The sequence below is a fragment of the Xenopus laevis genome, chromosome 1L (genome assembly GCF_017654675.1).
Source record: "Xenopus laevis strain J_2021 chromosome 1L, Xenopus_laevis_v10.1, whole genome shotgun sequence".
Classification (NCBI taxonomy): domain Eukaryota; kingdom Metazoa; phylum Chordata; class Amphibia; order Anura; family Pipidae; genus Xenopus; species Xenopus laevis.
In genome coordinates, this window is record NC_054371.1 from 109,756,940 (window position 1) to 109,781,230 (window position 24,291).

A 24,291-nucleotide genomic window follows, 5' to 3' on the forward strand; every position below is an offset into this window, starting at 1 on the left:
ATAAAACCAGTGGCTGCAGAAAGTAGCATTATACTGTGTGCCTCTATCTGAACAGCACACAAGACGCTCGCAAACGTGTTAAATAATCCCTGTAAAATGCCTGACAGTATCCGTAATTTATTGCACACAGTCGCCTCCCCGGCCCCCGCCTACACACCGCAAAATCATAAACAACATGACGTATTCGCCTAGATGACCCGCCCGCCTGGCGTCACTTCCGCAAATTGAAGACTTTTAAGTCTTACCGAATCCTCGGAATGGTGAACAACCGGATCACGGAGGAAGGGCAAGGAGAAGCCTACCGGTGAGAGAAAGAGGCCCTGGAATAGAAATGGGATAGAATGTAATATGTCATAGAAAATAAGAAGTAGCAGAGGCGGAGAAAAGTAAAGAGGCACCTTTAAAGGGATCGTTCGTGTCATTTACCTGTGCTATGGTTGGCGAAATAGGTTGGGACAGAAATGGGATATAAATACAATTATAAATGTCATATAAGATAAAAAGCAGCAGAGGTGAAGGGGAATAAAGGGACACCTTTAAGGGATCGTGTCATTATGTGTACTATGTTTAGCCACTGCCCTTAGTAACCATACGTCACACTAATGCTGTGCAGGGCTAGTCTGCCGAAGGGCACAGGTCAAATATATATGGAATAAGCAGTTCTGTTCTCTGATGACAGCTAAATAAAGACAGGGAAAAAAAGCTGCCATTGGCAGACCAGCATACTCCAAAACATATGGAGTATGTATGTTTTTAGCTGTCATCAAAGCACTGCTTATACCACCTACATCTCCTTATATAGAAGTGCAGTATCAGTTTGTGAATAGGTTTTTATGTGCCTGCCGATGAAAACTCCTTTCTTATAAGTGCCAGGGATCATTGTGCCCACAGTTGGGAGCTCTTGTTGACAAATATGCTTCAGAGATTGCATGTTTTTATGTGTGTGTGTGTGTGTGTGTATATATATATAATACACAAAATCTTGTAAATTATATCCTTATAAACGTTGAGTTCTGATGTCATTTCTGTCACATGACTCACTGAAATTTGTGTATTATAATATATATATATTATAATAAATAAAGTACCCCCAGTTGCAAAATATGAGGATATTAGAAGTTATAAAAACAGTCTTTATAACATAGAACCTCGGTTCCCTAAATGGCCAGTAACAACCAGAACTGAAAGGGCTTTTCATAGGGACACATGTATTTCATATTGTAAAGTATATAGTGAATAAAGTACCCCCTCTTGTAAAATATAAGGATATTATAAGTTACCGAGGAGTTTCATGACCATATAAAAACACGAGGCCGAGAGGTAACTTCTAATGTCCTCATATTTTGCAACTGAGGGTACTTTATTTATTGGTATACACAAGTTTCAGTGAGTCATGTGACATCAGAACTCACCGTTTATAACCGATGACATCAGAACTCACCATTTATAAGGATATAATTTACAAGATATTCATGGCTTTTGTGTATTATAAGGATATTAGAGATACGATATTAGAAGTCACCATATAGGTCATGGTAATCCAGGGTACCTTCTGGTTTCCTCATATTTTGTTTTACAGTACAGTGCAGTTACTCACATGACTGATCACTTAGCACTTTTTATGTAGAGGATAATATAAGCCCTACTATAAGAAAACCACAGCTCCAAGTATTTCCTTTGCTGGCAGAACCAGCTTAGATTCTCCACTCCACTCTTTGTCAAGCATAAAAACACACATCACCATCTGACCTTAAATACAAAGTATCACAGTGCCTCCTAGTGTCATGACATGTTTACATCACATACTTTTAGTGTTTAAAAACTTTCCATATGTATCCAAATAACTTCCAGTAGTACTTATCTTTCAATGTATCCATCAAATATCATATCACAAAATAACTGATTATTGTAGTTACATCCCAATCCCAGGAAGCGAATACAAATGTCCATGTAATAACCTATAAATAGATAAGATCAATTTCAAATTAAAAACTATTTCAATAAAAATGGATTCAGATCATACTCATGGTTCAAGCCATGTGGGGATAAAGTCCCCAACCTCCTAATCCACTGAGCTTCCTTACGTAGTAGTTCTTTGTCCCTGTTACCTCCACGTCTCCTTCTTGGGACTGTATCCAAAACTTGGAAGCGTAACTGACTAATAGTGTGACCACTGTTGTTTCGCAACAGGCTGGTTCAATTTATTCCTAATAGCTGACTTATGTCAGTAAGTCTGTCCCTTAAACAACGAATAGTTTTTCCCACATATGTTTTCCCACAGGGGCATTTAATACTGTATACAACATATGTGGCTATACAAGTAAAAAAGCACCTGATGGGAATGCGGGTGCCTTGTAGAGGATGATATATCCATTCTCCTTTCAATACATTACTACAATGACTACATCCACAACATGGAAAAGTTCAATTTTTAGGGGTTTTTAAATGGGTCTGTACATATTTTGGCGATGAACCCAAATCTGCCTTTACCAATTTGGTTCCTATTGTTTCTGCCTTTGAATAGGACATCACCGGTGGAGATCGAAATATCATTTTGTCTGGAAAACTCCTTGTTAATAAACTCCATTCCTTCCTGACTATTTTAGAGATTTCTCCACTCAATACATTATATTGGTTAACAAATGGTATTCTTTTCGGAATTCGCTCTGTTTTATGTTCACTATTTACTAATTCCCTTTCAGTTACCCTGTCTATTCCATCAAGGATTTTAGGTGGATAGCCTCTCTTTCTGAATTTATCCTTCATTTCCTCGACTCTATCCGCTTGTTGCTGTTCATTTTGAACAATGCGTTTCACTCTCATCACTTGAGATCTAGATAAAGATTTTTTTATGTGCGAGGGATGAAAGGAATCAAATCGAAGTAATGTATTCCTGTCGGTTTGTTTAACAAATAAATCAGTGTCTAAACGGCCATTCGTTGTATTTTTAACCAACACATCCAAGTAGGGGATACTGATCATATCACAATGCATAGTAAAAGTGATAAAAGGAGAACATCTATTTAGTCCATCTATGAATCCCATGAGCTCAGAATGTCGTCCCAGCCAGATCATGAAGATATCGCCTATATAGCGATACCAACATTTACAATTCTGTAGGAATTCGCAGTTATTATATACAAAATGATTTTCAAATACATCCATAAAAAGATTCGCATAGGACGGAGCGACATTTGAGCCCATGGCTGTGCCTTTGATTTGTAAGAAAAAATCATCCTGAAAAAAAAATAATTTTTACACAGAACTATTTGTAGTAATGTTAACAGAAACTTCTTCTGGGCCCCATCTAGCGTTTCATCCTTATCAAGATTGTAACTTACAGCCTCTACACCTCCATCGTGAGGGATGGAGGTGTAGAGGCTTTCAACATCAAGGGTAACCAGAATGTGGTCAGGCGTTAAACCGTCAATCATATCGATCTTACTGATAAAGTCTCCAGTATCTCTGATGAAAGATTTTGTGTTAAAGACAGACTCCCTAAGAATCCTATCAAGGAATTTTGCCAAGGGACAAAATACTGAGTTTACCCCAGCTACAATCGGCCTTCCAGGGGGTTTGTCCAAATTCTTATGTATCTTAGGGAGTATGTATAAAACTGGTGTAATTGGATTAGTTTGTATTAAATAGACCGCTAATTTATTATCAATAATCTCCAATTGTAATGCATTTTCAACACAATCTTTAATAGCCCTCTGTATAGAAAAGAGGGGATTGGTGGTAAGTATCATTTATCATTTCAATAATTGTATTTATATAGAACTCCTTATCGATCACTACCACCGCTCCCCCCTTATCTGCCGGTTTAATTACCAAACTTTTATGATTTTGTAGAGACAAAAGTGCATGTCTTTCTTCCAGGGTAATATTTTCTTTAGGTAGTTTTATTTCGCCCTTTTTGTATTTATTTTCAAGTAATGACATCTCACGTTTCACTCCCTGAATATATGTTTCTACCACAGCATTAGTTTTTACAGGCGTATATGTACTCGGATTAAATAAACACCAATCCTGTAAGAAAAAAGTATTACAATAGTGATCTGTTTCCGTGTTAGCCAACTCCACATTGTCATTCAACTCAGCCGATAGTCGTATTCTACGGAAAAAGGCCTCCAGATCTATATCTATTTGAAAAAAATCAGCGAATGTAGTTATTGCAAAGCCCAACCCCTTAGAAAGTACCTTAAGCTGGCCATAGATGCAAAGATCCGATCGTACAAATCATCGCACGCTCAGACTTTCCCATCTCCCGACCCGCCACTAACCATTCAGATCAAAGTCTTACCAGTCAGATTAGTTAAAGAACAGATCAGCAATGTTCTGCCCCTGACAGCAATCGTACGATATCTATGTCCAACCAAAGCTAGTGACAGTCTCCCACTGAAAATCGTACGATCGGCAATACACGCAGAGATATTATCGGCAGCCGACAGAAATTTTCTAACCTGTCCGATCGACCAAACGACCGATCTCCGCTGGACGAAAAATGTCGGGACTCTCCACACACGGTTTGAAAATCGTACGAATCCTCGATTCGTATGATCAGATCTTTGCGTCTATGGCCAGCTTTAGTCTCATTTTGTGTAAGCTGTATCGATGAGATGTTTACCACCGCAGTTTCTTCCTGCGATATGGCTGCTTTCTTTTGGTGGTGCTTCCTGCCTCCCCTTCTCCGCCTGCATTGTTGGAACCAATGCTTTCTTGAGAGCCATATAAAAAAGAGGAAGATGAGGATGCTGTGTCTGATGCTTCTGGACCAGCTTAGATACAGTGAAGCAGTGGGCATGATGGTATAATTTTATGTCATTCAAAACATGTTTTATATAGTAATTAATATACCCTCTATTTTAAAATGTAAGGATGTTATAAGTCACAGTGGAGTTCCATGGCCATATGAAAAAAGACACACAAAGCCAAAGGCCACTTTTTTTTTTTTTTAAGCATCCTTCAATATAGATCATTATTACAGTTCCATAACGTTTTGGGGATTATGGATGGATGAGCTGATGTTTCACTCATCTGTAGATGTTGGCTGTCACTGTAAGGAACTAAAGTAATATGGACAACTCTTTATGACATTGAATCAAACTGCAGTTAGGCTTTGCAAATGTTTAGTTTAGCCCACCACATAACTTGTAGCTCTGTTTTCTCTGAATTTGCCATGCTTTTTGGCCAAAATGGATGAACTGTTTCACTTGAATCAGCTCTGGCAGACAGGAGATGCGCGGGTTGAAGATTTTTTAACCCATTTTATAACTAATTGTGAGTCCAACCTGGCCTATCGCACTGATTTATATACCCACACCAGCCCACCCAATTTCCTGTGTCACATGAGGGTACAGGGCAAGCGTGAGTATATAGTAATCACCCTATCCCGTTTGCGATGTGGGGTAGGGACAAGGTCGTGAGATCAGGGGGCTTCTGGGAGTTCTCCAAATGAGGAGCCCCGTGACCCACGTGTGGGGGAAATTAGTTCAGCCAAACTAGGCCTAGACTGAGATTCAAAACAGGCCCTGGCATTTCAAGTACAGAGAGGCTCAGACAGCCCCCAACAGCCCAATAAATAGTGACTGTCTTTGGAATTTTACAGATGCTGTAAGTTGCCAAAGAGAGTCACTTTTTATTGGGATGGTGGGGGGCTGTTTGGGTCTCTCTGTACATGAAAGGCCAGGGCCTGTTTTGAATCTCCGTCAAGAACTGCCCTCTGGCATTTGGTAGAATCCACAGCTTGTCTGGTTCCGAACTTGCACTGAAGAAGGTCACTAAGAGCTAAGCATTGCTGATCGGAAGACTCAAGACAACTTGACTTTTAACATTTTTGAGGAGCCAGAAGGGACAACTCAATTCTCTGTGTGTAATACAAGCTGCATGAAAAAAACAGTTATTACTTTGTGTTTCACTGGATATTTAGAAATATTTTTTTGTTGTGGTGTGTATTGTGCACCTTGATATCCTTTTTTGTTATGTGGAGTAATCCTACCAGGATTTTATCTCTGAAACATCTAAACCTGTATTTGTTGGTGACGCATTTTGGGATTAGAACTCCCCAGCTCTTTTACCAGTTTATCCCATCTAACTCCTAGAAGAGAAGCGATTTGTATCACATAGCTTGACGCTTATTCTGGTACAGAGATTTAATGTTTTTTATATTACAAAAGATTTTCAAAAAGGTTACTATTATCCAGGGTCTTTATTCTTGTATTGTAGCTTTTCAGTAAATTTATTTTGTCATTAGGAGAAAAAAAGAACTACAGCATCCATGCCATTTCTCACTAGTGCATTGCAGATTTCTGACTCATGCTTGAGTCATCCAGTTGGAATTATTAGCCGGCCTCAACAGTTTAGTGGATCTTTTTTTTAATAATATAATCTGCTCGGTCTATAATAGAAGGATTGAGCTAGTCTTTGTTGTGTTTGTTCCAGGAAGCTTCAAATACGGCATTGCAATTTCCCATACTGTCCTTTTTAAACAATTAATTCTTAATTTTTATGGGTTTTGTGTTACGAATTTTTATTGGTAATAATAAAAAATAAAACTTAAGCTTAAAGAAGTTCTCCCTTAACAAAAAACCTAGATGTAAAAAGGCCAGCTAAGCATTTGACTTCTTTTTCAGTGACATATAGCATGTTAAAGTCTTATGTGCCAATAGGATGCATACAGTAAGGCCCATAAATATTTGGACAGACACATTTTTTTCTAATTTTGGTTCTATGCATTACCACAATTTTAAATGAAACAACTCAGATGCAGTTGAACTGCAGACTTTCAGCTTTAATTTAATGGGTTGAACAAAAAAGATTGTTTAAAAAAAGGCTTTAGCTCCATTTTATGCAATCACTTCATTTCAGGGGCTCACAAGTAATTGGACCAGGGGTTCAAAAGTAATTGGACAATTGACTCAAAGGCTATTTCATGGGCAGGTGTGGGCAATTCCTTCATTATTTCATTATCAATGAAGCAGATAAAAGCCCTGGAGTTGATTTGAGGGGGGGGGGTGCTTGTATGTGGAAGATTCTGCTGTGAACACACAACATGCGGTCAAAGGAGCTCTCCATGCAGGTGAAACAAGCCATCCTTGATCTGCAAAAACAGAAAAAAAAACATCAGAGAAATTGCTACAATATTAGGAGAGGCAAAATCGACAGTTTGGTACATTCGGAGAAAGAAAGAAAGCACTGGTGAACTCAGCAACGCAAAAAGACCTGGACATCCATGGAAGTCAACAGTGGTGGATGATCGCAGAATCATTTCCATGGTGAAGAGAGAACCCTTCACAACAGCCAAACAAGTGAACAACACTCTCCAGGAGGTAGGTGTATCGATATCCAAGTCTACCATAAAGAGAAGACTGCATGAAAGTAAATAAAGAGGGTGTACTGCAAGGTGCAAGCCACTCATAAGTCTCAAGAATAGAAAGGCTAGATTGGACTTTGCAAAAAAAAAAAAAAAATATCTGGAAAAACATTCTTTGGACAGATGAAATAAAGATCAACCTCTACTGAGGTGTTCAGAGACACTGTCTGCTCAAATCCAGCTAAATGCAGTCAAATTGATTGGGAGGCGTTTCATAATACAGATGGACAATGACCCAAAACATACAGCCAAAGCAACCCAGGAGTTTATTAAAGCAAACAAGTGGAAAATTCTTGAATGGCCAAGTCCATCACCTTATCTGAACCCAATTGAGCATGGAAAGGCCAAAAAACAACAACTGAAAGCCACTGCAGTAAAGGCCTGGCAGAGCATTAAAAAGGAGGAAACCCAGAATCTGGTGATGTCCATGAGTTCAAGATTCAGGCTGTCATTGCCAGCAAAGGGGTTTCAACCAAGTATTCGAAGTGAATTTTATTTTCAGTTTTTTAATTTGTCTAATTACTTTTGAGCCCCAGAAATGAAGTTATTGTGTTAAAAAAAAAAAAAAAAAGTCTTTAGTTCCTCACAATTTTATGCAATCATTTTGTTCAACACCACTGAATTAAAGCTGAAAGTCTGCAGATCAACTGCATCTAAGTTGTTTAATTTAAAATTCATTGTGGTAATGTACAGAACCAAAATTAGAAAAAAAAGTTGTCTGTCCAAATATTTATGGGCCTAACTGTAAATGGAGTGTCAGTCAACTCCAATGCAGGCCAGATTTACCAGCTAAGTAGACAGCCAGCAGTGACAGTAGTACATTTTTAATAACTTATTAGAATGTTTGTCTTTAAAGGGAAACTATCGCAAAGATTAACGTTTAATGCAACATTCCTTGTATGGAGAGAATAAACTTTCTCGTTAGAATCTATTGCAAACTTGGGAGTGTTAGATGTGAGATTTGCATCTGCAGAGCAGAGGTCCTAGGTTTCAATTGCAACAAGGATTCACTCTGCCAGGAGTTTATGTATGGCTCCTGATAAAACTGACCATAGATCTTGTGCGTTTGTTTATAACATAGGAACGTTAGACCGTAAGCTCCACTGGGGCAGGGACTGATGTGAATAATAAATTATGTATGTTAAATTCTTAGGAATATGTTGGCAATACAGTATATAAAAATATGATGATGAGCTTGAGAATAAAAAAAAAAAATATATAAAGAGATATAGTTATCAATTTGTCCACTTTAGCCTCACTAGGTTCCAAGTAAGGCAGTAAAGTGAGGCCGGCCTCATAGCATGGCCTTCAACATATTTAGTGTATAGTTAAAGGGGTTGTTCATCTTTAAATTGACTTTTTTATGATAGAGAATGATGTTCTAAGACAATTTGCAATTGATTTTCATTTCAGTTATTTAGCTTTTTATTCAGCAAGTTTGCAGTTTTAGCAATCTGGTTGCTAGGGCCCACATTACCCTAGCAACCATGCAATGATGTGAATGAGAGACTATAATATGCGGGGGCCTGGATAGAAAGAAGAGAAAAAAAAAGTAGCAATAACAATAAATGGCTAGCCTTACAAGGCATTTGTCTTGGGATCCATGACCCCTATTAGAAAGCTGGAAAGAGTCAGAAGAAGAAGAAAGCAAATCATCCAAAAACTAAAAAAAAAATCAATTGAAACATTGTATACAGACATTCTACAACCTACTAAAAATTAACTTAAAGAAACTGCTATCACCAAAAAATGAAAGCGTTTACAGTAGTGAAAATATCATGTAGTGTTGCCCTGCACTGGTAAAACTGATCTGTTTGCTTCAGAAACACTACTATAGTTATAAACAAGCTGCTGTGTAGCAATGGCGGAAATTTAAAAAAGGCTATATGGCACAGGTTTAATAGTAGATAACACCATTATGTTCTACAGAGCTTATCTGCTGTGTAACCTGAGCCTTTTCTCCTTTGAATAGCAGCCCCCATTGCTACACAGCAGCTTATTTATATAAACAATAGTAGTGTTTCTAAAGCAAACACAGCAGTTTTTACCAGTGCAGGGCAGCACTGCATTATATTTTTAAAACAATTTCATTTTTTGTTTGTTACTGTTCCTTTTAAAGTGAACTACCCCTTAAAAGAACACTTGACCCTTTTACATCCCATTTCATGTTGCTTGTCCTATTTTACCACTATGCATGCAGGCTTTCCACTGTATACTGTAGAATTTCCAGAGTTTGTTTTTGTTTAAACATTACATACGACGCACTATATACAATTTTATGTTCTGATACATTTTTTTTTATATCATGGAAAATCTTGGTGTGCAATCCTTCATTCTATTGCCCCTATTGTTTGTTATTTATGCTTACGGGCATACAATAGAGGTATCTGCATTCACTGTATGCAGGTCAAGAGCCCTTTATAATTGTTTCTCACCATCTATATAATGTACAAATGAGTTGAAGGACGTGTGGGTTTGTGAATTTTCACAAAAGGTCCATCAGTACTCTTGCAAACGTAAAACCTTTTGCTAATCCTGCCATCTTTGTGCAACTCAATTCTAGAATTTTTCTTTCTGGGAATGTTCTTTTTTGTTCTCTTTTAAAGCTCCCAATGTAAGTGATGTATTTGCTTCATATAGTGCACCCTCTTATTTCCTTCCTAATAATATGCCATCTCGTGTGCAGACCTTGCAAGAAAGGTAGAGAACATAGCTCTGGCATTTCCGCAGAAACATTTTCCAGAAAGCACAAAGCCCTCTTTATAGCCTGCAACAAAGCCTGTATTTTTATTTGTAAAAAGCAAGCATTTATGTAAACAAAGATGAACAGCCAAACACAACAATGGACTAGGATTAAATATTTCAGAAATAATAAAGGCAAGGACTGGGAATGGATGTCCTTTGTGATTTCTAGCCTTGGGGTCACTAGAATTTGCATTTATATATATATACACACGCACCAGTGACAGTTTCATAAGAAGGGTTTTTAGAGCCATTCACATTCCTAATGGCCTGGAGGACTATATATATATTTATATGTCTAGCATTATTAAGATTTTGCTACATGCATTCTGTCTAAAATCTAGTGACTGGTGCTCTTGCTTCTGATTGCCATGCTTTTTATACTTTCTTTTTCTGACAAGTTTTAAAGCAAGAAAATGGTTTTCATAAAGCCAATACTGTAGCCAATACTGTAATTGTCTTGATTTTAGTCAGGCAGAATTCTCTTGCACATAAACAAAAAGCATAGAAATACTTGGTGTAATTTTGCATCTGTGTGTTTGTGGGTTATAGCGTCTCCAAATAAAATTGTGTCCTCTAGGCATCACTGTTTTGTATAATGTTTTGAAATGTACAGAAACCGTTGCTTTTAGACTTGTTTGCTTGAACTGCAGTTTTGTTCTCCACAGGCTAATCGAGGATGATCTCCCTGCTCTGCCACACTCTCCCTCCAAAAAGACCTCTCCTGCCAAGCGAAAACAGTATTACATCAACCGCGCCATCCGTAACTCTGAGTTGACACCTCGAGCCAAGGGACGCAAGAGTCTGCAACGTCTTGAGAATAGTGAGATGGGAGGCTGATACCTCCACAATTATCAGGGCTCATTTGCAAGCATAGGCACTGAGTATCACAACCAATCCGTAATTTGTTTTGGTTGTCTAATACCAATTTGAAAATAAAAGCAAAGTTCTATTAGGTTGCCAAGGGCAGCTGCATTGGTGTAACTTAACCAATAACACCAATGTTATTAAATCCAGTGTTAGACTGGACATCTTATCTTTATTCTTATACAGAGATGCAGAATGACCAAGATATAGGCATGCCAGGCTAAAAGGTTGGGGGATCAGGAGAGACCAGCGACACCTGGGCTCACTGAAAGTTTTCCTGGTATCCCAGAGGGCCCAACACTTATTAAATTAACACTATACACTTTATTTGTATGTCACCTTGCCCTCTGAAGGCTGTTGAAAATACTTTGCATCACTACTTTTATTCCCTTAAAATAAATATTTTGTTAATATGCTTCTCCCCTAAGCTCCCGTAAACAATGAATAGATATCAAACTCTCAAACCTGAAAAAATTTAATTTTGCTCCAGAAAGCCTGACTGGAGTTTAGTAGATAACCCTCTTAGTGTATTGGAATTTATTACACCATGCTATGCTGATCTATGTGGATGTGGAAATAGCATAGGCAAAGTTTTTTTTATTTATTTTTTTCATCTGGGCGTTCTGTATTAGCTTTTGTGTTCTTGTGCCTTATTGGGACAGTTAACAGGAAAGAAGACACTGGACAGGGCATTCCAGTAAAGGCTACTTAAAGGGATACTGTCATGGGAATAAAAGTTTTTTTTTTTTTTTTTTACAACGCATCAGTTAATAATGCTGCTCCAGCAGAATTCTGCACTGAAATTTAATTTTGAAATCTGACATGGGGCAAGACATATTGTCAGTTTCTCAGCTGCCACCAGTCTTTGGACTTGTGCTTTGATAAACTTCAGTTACTTTTTACAGCTGTACTGCAAGTTGGAGTGATATCACCCCACTCCCTTCCCCCCCAGCAGCCTAACAACAGAACAATGAGAAGGTAACCAGATAGCAGCTCTCTAACACAAGATAACAGCTGCCTGGTAGATCTAAGAACAGCACTCAATAGTAAAATCCAGGTCCCACTGTGTCACATTCAAGTTACACTGAGTAGAAGAAACAACAGCCTGCCAGAAAGCAGTTCCATCCTAAAGTGCTGGCTTTTTCTGAAAGCAAATGACCAGGCAAAATTACCTGAGATGGCTGCCTACACACCAATATTATAACTAAAAAAAATACACTTGCTGGTTCAGGAATGAAAATTTTATATTGTAGAGTGAATTATTTGTAGTGTAAACAGTGTAATTTAGAAAACGACATCATAAAAATCATGACAGAATCCCATTAATTATATTTCATGTATAAATGCAAATGAATAGAAAAAAGAGTCAAACGAAAACAGATAATGGATAATGTGATGCAGGAGATATTTCTGATATGACTGAAGAATGACTTTGCTGTTTTTTCTTTTGAACTTCTGTGTTTCCATGTCACAGAGCAGAAATAAATTGTGTCTTTCTTATTTCAGTATCCATGCCATGTAATGTAGCTGAACTTCTTTTGCTTCTCATATTGGACAGAGACATTTAGAATAGACAGAGGACTGGGTTAACCAGTTTGTCTAGCAGTTGGCACTTTGTTCCATACAAGGCAGTCCTCTTAAATACTGTATGGAGTTCATTAAGTTTCTGCAGACTATTATGTTTTGATGGTTTATTGCAGATGACTCATAACTGGAGAGTTAAAAATAGTGTAATAAGTGCAAATGACAGGCTGCACATTGGGACACAGTCCAGAAGTTAAGCTACTGTGGCTAGTTACACTTGCTGCCTTGCTGTAAACACCAAATCCACCAGCCCAGAATGATTTAATTGGCAGTTACTCTTATGATGGTTTACTGACTGCAAAATTGTCTTTTTATGTTCAGTATGCAATAACTAGTATCTTGCTTTTACAGTTCTGCAGTACCCACAATAACAAAATATTTCTTATTAAACTGCCTTACTCTAGACAAGAGGTCCTCTGCACTAAACCCATTATCAATATATTAAGGACATTGAAACATTTTGTGCATACAGCTACTAAAAATGTCTACCAAAACAGGGATTGTTTGTCCATATATTGCAATATATTTAAGCTGGCCAACTACATCAAAGTCATCCCATATCTGGCCAGTCCTACTCTCAATTTTCATCTGATTCATTAAGAATTCTATTGCTTCATTATACATTTTACACTGGGACTACGTTTTAGCTGTAACTTAATTGCTTTCAAGGTTAAAACTTCCAAACATGGGTGCCCTTTTATTGGTCACCACTGGGATCACCTGACTATAACTGCATTACTCTGTCTGTGGTTCCTCACCCACTTAAAATGCAAATTCACATTCAATGAGTATTGCTGAGCTTCATTTCTTCAATGCTTGTTCTTGAATTAATTTTTTTTTAATAATAATCAGACATGTGTACTAAATTTCAAAATTGTCCCTCAGATCGTTACCTGATGACTCTGCTGGAGAGGGAGGAGTATACCAGTGAGGAAGGGGAAAACTGCTCTTGTGCATCACCCAGCATATTCTCTGAGGCATGTAACAATGAGACATATGTGGAGGTAAGATATCATGGAAGAAATGTAATGGTCAATTTGGATTGTTACCTAAAAGATGGCCAATTGAATACTTCGGACTGTAGAAAGTAATTCATTAGAATGTTAACTGTGATTTATGTTTGTCATTCATTATACAGTTCATTAAATCTACTGTTTTTTTAGGGACAACAAGCAAAGCTTGCTGTCTATAGCTTACAATTATTTAAGGGGTTAAACACTAATTATTACATAATTCTTATGTCCTGTGGCCTTTTATTTTTGAATGACCATTCACGTTTTTTTGTTGATTTTTATCATATAAAATCCTAAAAAACTGTAAAAACAATTTGTGGTCAAAGACTTAGTTGGTTCAGAGACAAGAAGTTGTTAAACTTGTGTCACTTGGCGATCACTTAGAAAGTGTTTTAAAATAATATTTGCATAGAAAGGACAATCTCTTCTATTAGTTTCTTAGGTTGTTCACCTTTGAGTTAACTTTTAGTATGATGAGAGTGTTATTCTGAGGCATTTGGTTTTTATTATTTATGGTTTTTGAGTTGTTTATCTTTTTATTCAGCAGCTCTCCAGTTTGCTATTTCAGCAATCTGGTTGCTAGGATCCAGTTTACCCTAGCAACCATGTATTGATATGAATATGAGACTGGAATATGAATAGGAGAGTGCCTGAAAAAAATATGAGTAATAAAAAGTAGCAATAACAATAAATGTGTAGCATTACAGAGCATTTGTTTTTTAGTGAGTCAGTCAGTGAGTCGAAAGAAAAAGGCCAATAATTAACTGTAAAAAGTAAATAATGAAAACCAACTGAAAAGTTGCTTAGAATTATCCATTCTATAACATGCTAAAAGTTAACTTAAAGGTGAAAATGTTGGCATAGAAAGGACAATCTTCATTTAATGTCATCAGCTATTTGGTCATTTTTATGCAAAACTGTGCAAACCTTTGCCTTGTTTTTGCCTCCTTTGCATCGTTATAATTTTGACATAAAGAAGAAATGTTGAACAGAAATGTTGAACAGTCCTGTTCTTCCCATGTAATTCATTGCTGAGGAAAAAAACAAGTGTTGCACCCCAGTATGTAATAAAGTGAGCAAAGTTTGCCCAAGTTTGGTAAGCCATAGCAACCAATATGATGTGACCAACAAAAGTGACTTGCTGTTTGGTTGATATAGATGACTAGGCCTCTATGCAAACATTGCACCTATTATTTAGTAACGCTGTAGGTTTGTTTTCTTTTATACTTTACCATTGCGTAGGCTTTGTTTACCCTCTATGGTAAGATACTTTTAGCTGGAATTTTGCAATGTCATTGGATATTAACTCATTTTCTTCTCGTTGCTCTTATCACCTCACAAACATTGCAAGCAAGTGAATGCGAATTCAACAAATGTTATTCAGGTCACTCATAGTTTAACTTACTCATGCAGCACTTTCACTTGAAGCAGAAAGAAAATATCACCACTACTGCATGCTGAAAATATTCAGTTTCTTTCAGATCTCTTGCACTTATATTTTGCTTACAGCACCAGAAAGCAGTCATTTTCACTATGTGCACCACTGTTCATGCAGCACAGTGATTTACCTGTAGCTATTGAAAGAAATTAAAATGTGGTATTGAAAAAAAATAGGGATTCCTTTCAGTTTAGTGGAATACTTGCGTGTTACTAGTTGACTAGCTTAAGCCATATAGCATACTGTCCATTCTGTACTTCTGAGGGCTCAGTGACAGCCATAATGTCTACCTCCACCTGCAGTTGCTCTTCTAAAATGAAATTGATAATGTGCCGCTCATGGCAGATGCTGTTGCTGTCAAGCAGGGTTTACTCTGAAATCCCAAAGCAAACACTCCAAAGCTGTCGTCTCCTGATCATATGTGCTATAGGCAACTTGTTTCCTGTTTATTTATAAATGGGGACAGTCTGCAGCTATGTAATGGCGTAGTTCTACCTGTTTAAATTACCAATAGTAATAGAGTTTTGTGGAAAAGATTTTTTGCAAATACTTTTTATTCTTGCTATTATATTTTTCCAACAGGGCAGTTATGGAATTGGTAATTGCTGTGGATAGAGCATTTTGCTCTATAGCTGAATACATAAATACATGTAAAGGGAGTACTAATAAGCTGCAGCAACAAGCACTGATTGTTCCTTCTTCATGGCTCTTAAAGGAGAAGGAAAGCTACAGAGGCATTTTATTGCCAATAGATTAGCTGCAATAGTACAAGCTAGAATGCTATATTTATTCTGTAGAATGTTTTACCATACCTGAGTAAAAAGCTCTAGAAACTCTCTGTTTGTTTAGAATAGGAGCTGCAGTATTAATGTGGTGTGACATCACTTCCTGCCTAAGTCTCTCCCTGCTCTGGGCTCAGATTACAGTAGAGAAGGGAGGGGTGGGGGGAGAGGAGCAAACTGAGTATGCTCTTGCCCAGGGCAATGAAGTTTAAGCTGAAGGCAGGAAGTCTGATACAGAAGCCCATGTGTACACAATAGAAGGAAAGAAATGTGGTATTTCTTTTGACAGGTGACTCAGAGCAACATTACTTAAGGGGTTTACTGGTATATTTAGATGGACCTTTTTGATAAGGCTAAATTAGTTTTAACCTTTCCTTCTCCTTTAAGGTCCCCATAGACGCAAATATTTTGCTTGCAGAACGACCGATTTTAGCGAAGTTCGACCAATCCTTTGAAATTATCGTGTGGTTAGTGGGATTCAAACGATTGAACATTTTATGATTTTTCGGCCGACATCTGTCGGGAAATTGATCAGCCAGGTTAAAAAATCTTTGTCGGTCTCAATGCAATCTATCTATGTTTGCAGGGTTTTCCTGGCAAATTGGTCTTTTTAGTTGATGAAAAATTCGTACTATCGTTCCGAGATAATCGTGGTCTCACGATGACGATCGGATCTTTTAAAAATCTCAACATCTATGGCCAGCTTTAGAGTTTGTGCTCCAGCGAAAATGTTTCACACAACTACAGAAAAACTTGCAAACTTAGAGGTGGCATGAGGATTCTGAAAAGCAGGCATTTTACATAAAATGTACTGCTAAGTATGATCATGGCTTTCAAGCCTTCTGCACAAAGTTCTGTAAAAAATATTATTTTAATGTCTAAACCCTGCAAATAAGAATTCATATTGCCGAGCAACAGATGGCTGTGGCAAATCAATGACAATCAAGTCTTGTTTTTTCCAGATATGGAATGACTTCATGAATCGCTCTGGAGAGGAACAAGAGAAAGTCATTCTTTATCTGGAGCAAAAGGTGAGAAGACCCAGAGAAAGGAATGGAAAAAGGAAAGACAATATTATAGGTATGTTTAAAATCTTTTTGCTTCATTATGATTTTTTTTTCCTTCTTCCTACAGTAATTTTTAGGGATCAGGGCACAATATATTTTAATAGCCAAGCCCTTAGTGGTAGCCTCAGGTATTTCTGGGAGACAGCTAAAGTTTCCTGGAGGCTGGGGCACTTCCATCTGTCACCATACAGTATACAGTAGATGGTTTCAATTTCCAGCCTTTCAGATTTTTTTCCTTACCTGGAGGTAGTATTCTGTTTTTTTTATTGTATAGTGTATTCATTTTAAGATGTCCGCTACTGCATAAGTGATTACCACTTAATGTATATGCCTTCTTTAGAATACCCTGCATACACTCCTGAAGAATGTTACCGGAGAATCAGCCGCAGTCTACGTGGTACTCTACGAAAACGCCAGATTCCCATGGTAAGAAGGTGTTTCTTTCAAATCCTGACTAAATACATTTAGAAGTCCTTGAATGCTGATTTTACTTCTCTTGCACAGCACTAGTTTCAACGTATCACACTGAGCAGGTGTTTCTCAGAATGCTTTTTGCCTCCTGTTTTACCAAAAGGTAAAAAGGTAAGGTTTACTGGGATCCAAGTGAAAATAGATCATACTGGATTCTGAGTAGTAGTATTTCATATATAACTTGCCACTGCATATCTAGTCTGCACAGGTAAAACTGAACCAAAACTGAAAACTGTTAATAGCTGTTTTGTTGCTCCGGGGACTTGATAATTATAGGAACAGATACACATTGTTTTAGACTTATTTTGAACACTTTCACATAAAAAAACTTTGAAAATGTGCACACATACACTTTTTTGCCCTTTTATCCTTTCTTTAAATATGTATTTTTACCATTGGATTTCTTGTTTTAGTTTTAAAAATGATTGTCCTCAGGGCAAATAAACTATTATGACTGCTAATCATACTAAATGTTTATTTTTTTATTGATTGCTTGCTTCTGTTGAAGATTTTAGTACATTTGTATCCTGCTATGTTTTTGCCTGTAATTGCACAATGTGCTTAATTTGTTGTATATTACCTGGATTTTCTTTTGCAGGCATTAGGTAGGAAGCTGTGTTTTTTAATGTTGCTGTTTTACTCAACAGGTCCACTTTAATTTATTCTGCTGCTAACAAATATGTATGAGGGTAGGCTTTGAATTATTAACGTTCCCCCTCCATTCTTTCATTTTGAGTGGTATTCGGGACGCTGATGTGTCGGCAAGAAAATGTATATTAAATAGCAGGGTTTTTATTTTTCCATTATAGTATTTAAATTGCATGTTAACTGAGATGTTTTAAATAATTCAGCCACAGAAAATTAAAATTGCATATAATGCAATAAATATTTTTCCCAGTTTAACCATTCTTGCATGTACCATTTGCTATAGCAAACACCAAACACTGGTTTTGGAACATGTTTCCAGAAATGGATATCCTACTGAAAGCAATGGTAAATTTTACTGTTGTTCCTTAAGATCTTTGTTTCCCTTTTTTACTCTTAGGGGACCTTGGAGTGCCTAGAAGAGGAAATGCTCTCCTTCTTTTCCGTCAGCCCAGAATCTGTTTACATTTCCTTGATGGAAAACAGGTACTGTATTCTGTTACTGCATCATACCATATTGTAAGCTTCAAATCTATAACGTGTGATGTAAAAGCTGCAGTGTAAGATTTTGTGGCATCATAGCTTGTAGCAATAAATAAAAATCACATGTTTTGCTAGAAATGAGCTGGAGCATTTGATTCTATGTTTATCAGAGGATGAATATTGCTTTGTTTTTTTTTATTTTCAACCTGCGGTCGACAAATAGCACAAACTATTTTAAGAGAAACTCCTGTTGCATTCAGACTCATACTGTTTCATCTGGTTCTTTCGTAGCTACCAGCGTCTCCTGCTGCATGCTGTTTGCCAGTACATGGATTTGGCCTCTGCCAGTAAGAAAGTGGGGATTGGTGCTGGGAGGGTTGTTTGGGTGGGTTCTAGGTTGGTGAAAATGGTCAAACATTTGATTTGAAAGTGTTTTTTCTTTTTTAACAATGCAATTTTTAATTTTTATTTGGTTTACAGTAAGTTGGTTTACAATAAAAGAAGATGACTCATTGTTTTCTGTTGTTTGCAGCTGACTAGAATTGAGTTTAGAATTTCCTTTAGTGAAAACTAAGACAGTTTTAGAAATCTTATCAAGTTACACATTTTAGCTTGCTGTCAAATAGGGAACTATAAAAACTAAATGGAAACTAAAGCCACAGTACAGTTAGATTTATATTGCTTTAGGGCAAGTGGCTGTTTGCCAATGGCCACACATTAAACGCACAGCCCTGTGTTCTCCCCCAGCATTTACTTTTGTTGGGCTATCACAGATATTGATTTCCCCAAAAAATATGTCATGTACTTACTCAAACTCATTGGAACCATTACACTGTGGGTGGAGCCTTGCAACTGGTGAAAAGGAGAAGTTGGGCAACACCAGAGAAAACCATAAAAAGAGCTAGTCAGTATAAAGATAAGCTAAAAAGATAGTTTTACATAACTAATTTATGTATTAGTGTCTTATTTCTTCTTAAAAGCTAAAGGTTACATTTTTGGACCCCCATTAAAACATCCAATGTGCCCCTTTTTCAGTCACCTTAGACTGACTTGTGTTATGAACTTTCTGTTTGTTTTAGGTTCTGACTTCAAAGGCAAACGTCAGATGCGTGTGGTAAACAGACACCGGGAGTTTAGTCCCCCAGAACTGCTACTCTCTTCCTACCTCCAGATGAAATGTTGACCATGTCTTTGACATCCAATGCTGGCTGTTTACCCAATGGCATGTTGTTGTTACACTGCTAGGGGCTCTGTCCATAAATACTTTGCACATTGTTATTGCTGAACATGGCAGCACTGTACCCAAAGGCAGTCAAAAAAAAATCAATTGTAAAGCAGCCTCTAGCTAGCCTTATGTGCATTGTGCAATGAAAGAGGCATGTTGGTCATTATGTGCCAAATTTTGTATACTTGCAGAAAACTGAAATACTTTTCTACAAGTAGGTCCTATAACTTGGTGCAAATCAGTGTGCAAAGTCATGAGAGGACAGAGAACAAGACCATGTGTAATGTATGATTGTAAATATGTAAATGTAATTAACTTTAGATCGACAAGATCAGTCAAATTGAAAGGGCTAGATCTTTCCACAGTGATATTACTAAAGGAAATCCGTGAGCTATGCTATTCCTTCTCCTGGTCTTGGTTTACTGGGCAATGCATTTTACAAGGGACTCTTTTCACTTTATTTTTTCTTACACATGTTTTGCTGCAAAAGGCTAGTTGCACATGCTCATGGCATACTGCAAATATGTGTGCAGCAGTGACAGGTATTAACATTATTTATTGTTACCATTACTAACAGCCAGTATGAGTAAGTTTACAAGGGACATACTAGACCAGTATTTAATGGCTGCTTCAGAGTCCTGCACTAACTGCATTCACAGAATTGGTATTGTTCAAAAGATGTTTTCAGATCAGATATTGTTCAAAAGATGTTTCAGATCACCCTAGATACACTAAAGTAAAAATAGTTAAAATAATTTTAGGGCCATGTCACACTAGGCATTTTCTCTACACTCCATTCTGGTCCAAAATCATTGTGCACTTGTTGGGGGTATTTTAGTGTAAAAACTGCTATTTGCACTGAAATTCTGTGTGTGCAGATGCACCGCCTATCAGTACACATTGATGTCAAGGGAAAAAGGGAGCAAATTGGTGTTTCCCCCCCCCTAGTGGAGATACATTGATGGATAAATCAACTAGAGGGTTATTTACTAAAATCCAAATTTTTCTGATTATTTGAATAAAAAAAGTCTGATCAAACTAGAATCCATGATTTGACCTTATTTATTGTTAAAAAAGCTTGATTTGATCAGTTTGGACAAAAACCCAATACAATGGAGCATTCTGAGTTTTTTCAGATTTTTCCCGAAAACCCCAATATGGTCAGATTTCCGGGCTAATTCCAGCGCAGACTACAGAAACTTCAAAATAGGATAGAAACCTCTGCCATTGACTTATACACAACCTCGTTAGGTCTAAGATGGAGGTTTTTTGGATTCAGGCTTAATAAATCTAATCAGTTAAAAAACAGAAAAATTTGAGTTTTGCCACAAATAGCCTGACCGGAGTTTAGTAAATAACTCCCCTAGTTTGACTAGCCTGTACTAATTAAAAAGCACTAAATATAAAGTAATATATATATATATATATATATATAAGAATCAGAAAAGGGTGTCCTTTTAAGAGGGAATGAATATGGCTTATTATACCATCCACTGTGGATTTTTTGAAAGTAATACCCAAAACCATTTTTAGCATATATGTCACCACAATAAACTATAAAGCACTTAAATGAAAATGGTGTCAGGTTCTAGTTACAGAAAATGAGTCACCAGATTATTTATTCTGCATGGGTTCGGCAACTTTTGTATGAGCAACCAGAGAAATAAACCCTAGCCCCCCCTCTATCCCCCTGCACTGCTGCTCAATTGCCTCCATTCCAAACTTCCTCGCCACATCATCTGTTCATTTTAAAAGTCTCCCTGTATCCTGACCTACTATGAATCTGCAGAGTTGCACAGCAGAGTTTAATGGAGCCATCTTCTGTTTGTCTTCTGATCCTCTTCTGTTAGTTGTCAATACGTATCTTGCGGGAACTTGCGCAGTAGAAGCTTATTCAGGACATAGATTCAGCTGAGCATGCTCCTCCAAGATCTAACAGAAAGCATCAAAGACAGACAGAAGATGGCACCTATGAATGTCGCTGGGCAACTCTACAGATTTATAGCAGGTCAAGAGATAGGGAGACTTTTAATAAGCATAGATGCTGCGGGCAGGGTGCTTGGGGGGGGCAATGGAACAGGCAGTGGAGGGGGGCTAGGGTTTAGTTCTCCTTTAAGCTGTTTCTGTACTGCAGTTCCTATGAACTTAATCTTAAAAAATCTGATATATTGGTCAGTGCAACATTGCATGTTTTCACAACCTGATATGTAGAGAGAGATTTTCTTTTTGTGTAATTAGTGTGTTTTGTCAGACAATGGTGAGTTAAAGAGGACCCTCTGTCAGGTCACTTTTAATTTGTCTCCATCACTCAACTCTGTTGTAAAGTTCAGAAAAATATCATGTTGCTCACATAACTGCTAATTAGCTCTTTATCAGTCTTCTACATGTAGAGCTTTGTGGTGTAATTCTGTATTTTCTAGTGTAATAAATGCAATCTGGAGTTTGAAGTGTTCTCTTTTTTTTTAGCTACTAAGACTTCTAAGGCTACTACCCAAGATGTTCAGAGAAATACTGATTTGCCAAATGTTAAGTCAGTTGTCTAATGCTTAGTTGAAAATAACCAATGAAATGTTTGTTATATAAAGTGTTGGTTGGCAATATGCATATTAATATGTGTGGGGTTAGCTTGGGTGCTATATTTTTGGGCTGTTTAAAAATGGCTTGATTAAAGTGGCCAAAACATTCCCATCTATTATTTCTATAAAGATGCAAGAAGATGCTCCAGTAATCATCCTCCCTAGAAGGGCTATGTCAGCCATTCTGCCATTATCTAACATAGGCAGAATACTGTATATTCTTGGCTTGGCAATATGGCACTGTACAACATTCGTATAAACATTTTTTGAATAACATTGTTCCATGGGATGGTGCAGGGGTAATGATATCCATTAAGGCTAGAGGAAAGTGTATTGTACTCTTTGCATAGGAAGGATCAGGTTATAGAATTATCTTACCAAGGTAGTAGTAAGCAAATTTTTAGTAAAGTTGGGTGCCATTGTAACCGTAACAAATCCTGATTAAATACGTTTGCTTAAAAAATAAATGCCCATCCAACTGCATTTTAAAGGCCAGGAAGGAAATGATAAATTTTCTGAAGTGGAGACTGTAGAGCACATCTAGAGAAAGTAATACTTTTTTTTTTTTCAACCATGAACTTTGTATTGCAGAGTTGTGTGCTTTTTCTTTCGTGTTGTTCATCATAAATTTTTATAAGCATGCTTTAACAGAAAGTTAATATAATTTCATTGAAGTCTACCCGTCTGTGTTATATAAAAAATGTCACTTCTCTTCCGATTGTGAGCAAGGTAATGCATTAAATAAAAACTGTCAAATTCTAAACCTTGGAATTATTTGACGATTTATCTGCAGGCTACCACAATACTATCCAAGCTTCGATTCTAAATTGCCTGCTAAAGTCTGATCTACAGTATCATCAATTCTGGTAAAGTATGTGCCATTATAACTTATGCTGGCTTTTGGATGTAGCTTCTCTAAGCTACTTCTTTAAACCAGGTAGCCATTTTTAGGTGTTTAGAAAACATGAGTTATCAGAGGGAATGAAGCCCTCAGCCAAAAGCCTGACTTATAACACTTGCACTACTGACCCATCTGCTCTGTGTGACACTATACAAATATAGTGTTGTTATTGCTTTTTATTACTCTTTTGTATTCAGGCCTCTCCTATTCGTATTCCAGTATCGTATTCAAATCAATGCATGGTTGAACAACTCCTTTAAGGGCCCAGGTACACCGATATTGTGTCACCAACAATAAATTTACATTACCACAGGCAACAGAACAATCCTAATTTCCTTCCCATCGGCAGTAATGTAAAGTACCAGTGGGAAAACACGTTGCACAAAGTAGCCCTGAAGTTTCACAAGGTGACATGTATGTGTTCCCAATTACGATTTAAATTACTGGCAGTGGGAAGGAGACTAGGGGGACATTGTCACTCGCAGTAGCACATATTTCCTGTGAGCAACAAAATGTCCCGCATGCTATCACCCTAATAAATATAACCCCCCCCCCCACTCACACTGGCCGTTTATTCACTCCATCAGAATTGCTCCCCTCCACTCTTATGCCTTAATGTTGCTGCCTAAACCTAGTTCTGGCCCTGCTAGGGGTAAGCAGAAGAGCAGTGTACTCTTGTCCTTAGTGCAGCTCCAACATATACATTCAATTTCTCCCAAGCTTAACTTTCCCCTCTGTATTCAACCGACCGCTGTGAAGCCCATTCTAAAAAAAGGCTACACTGGTCCCATCCTGTTTAACGATCGCCCACTCTCATTTAAGCTTCTGAATTGTCTTGTTTTCACATTACTAATTTTTCTCCACACCTACGGTATAATCTGCTGGGCCCTATTCAATCTGGGTTTCAACCTGCATACCACAGTTATTTAGAATTTACCAAGGCTAATGAACACTACATTATTCTCATATTTCTCTACTCCATTTATCTTCTGCTTCGATATCAATGAGCATTCCATTACAATGCAAATCCTATATACTCAGCTGCATCCTGGTTCTCTTCATATCTAACCGATCCTCTTACTGTTTCTAATCAATTTATTTCTCCAGTTGAGCTTAATGTGGGTG

At 37.4% G+C, this 24,291-nt stretch overlaps 1 protein-coding gene across 1 annotated transcript; it reads left to right on the plus strand.

Moving 5' to 3' along the window:
- Positions 1-149: 149 nt before the first annotated feature.
- On the plus strand, positions 150-22,136 carry r3hdm4.L (R3H domain containing 4 L homeolog). Its single transcript, XM_018225302.2, has 8 exons — positions 150-304; positions 10,783-10,937; positions 13,451-13,569; positions 16,761-16,878; positions 17,206-17,291; positions 18,382-18,467; positions 18,756-18,811; positions 19,544-22,136. The coding sequence occupies exons 1-8, from the start codon at positions 258-260 to the stop codon at positions 19,645-19,647; spliced, it is 771 nt and encodes a 256-aa protein (XP_018080791.1). The 5' UTR covers positions 150-257; the 3' UTR covers positions 19,648-22,136.
- The last annotated feature ends 2,155 nt before the right edge of the window (positions 22,137-24,291 follow it).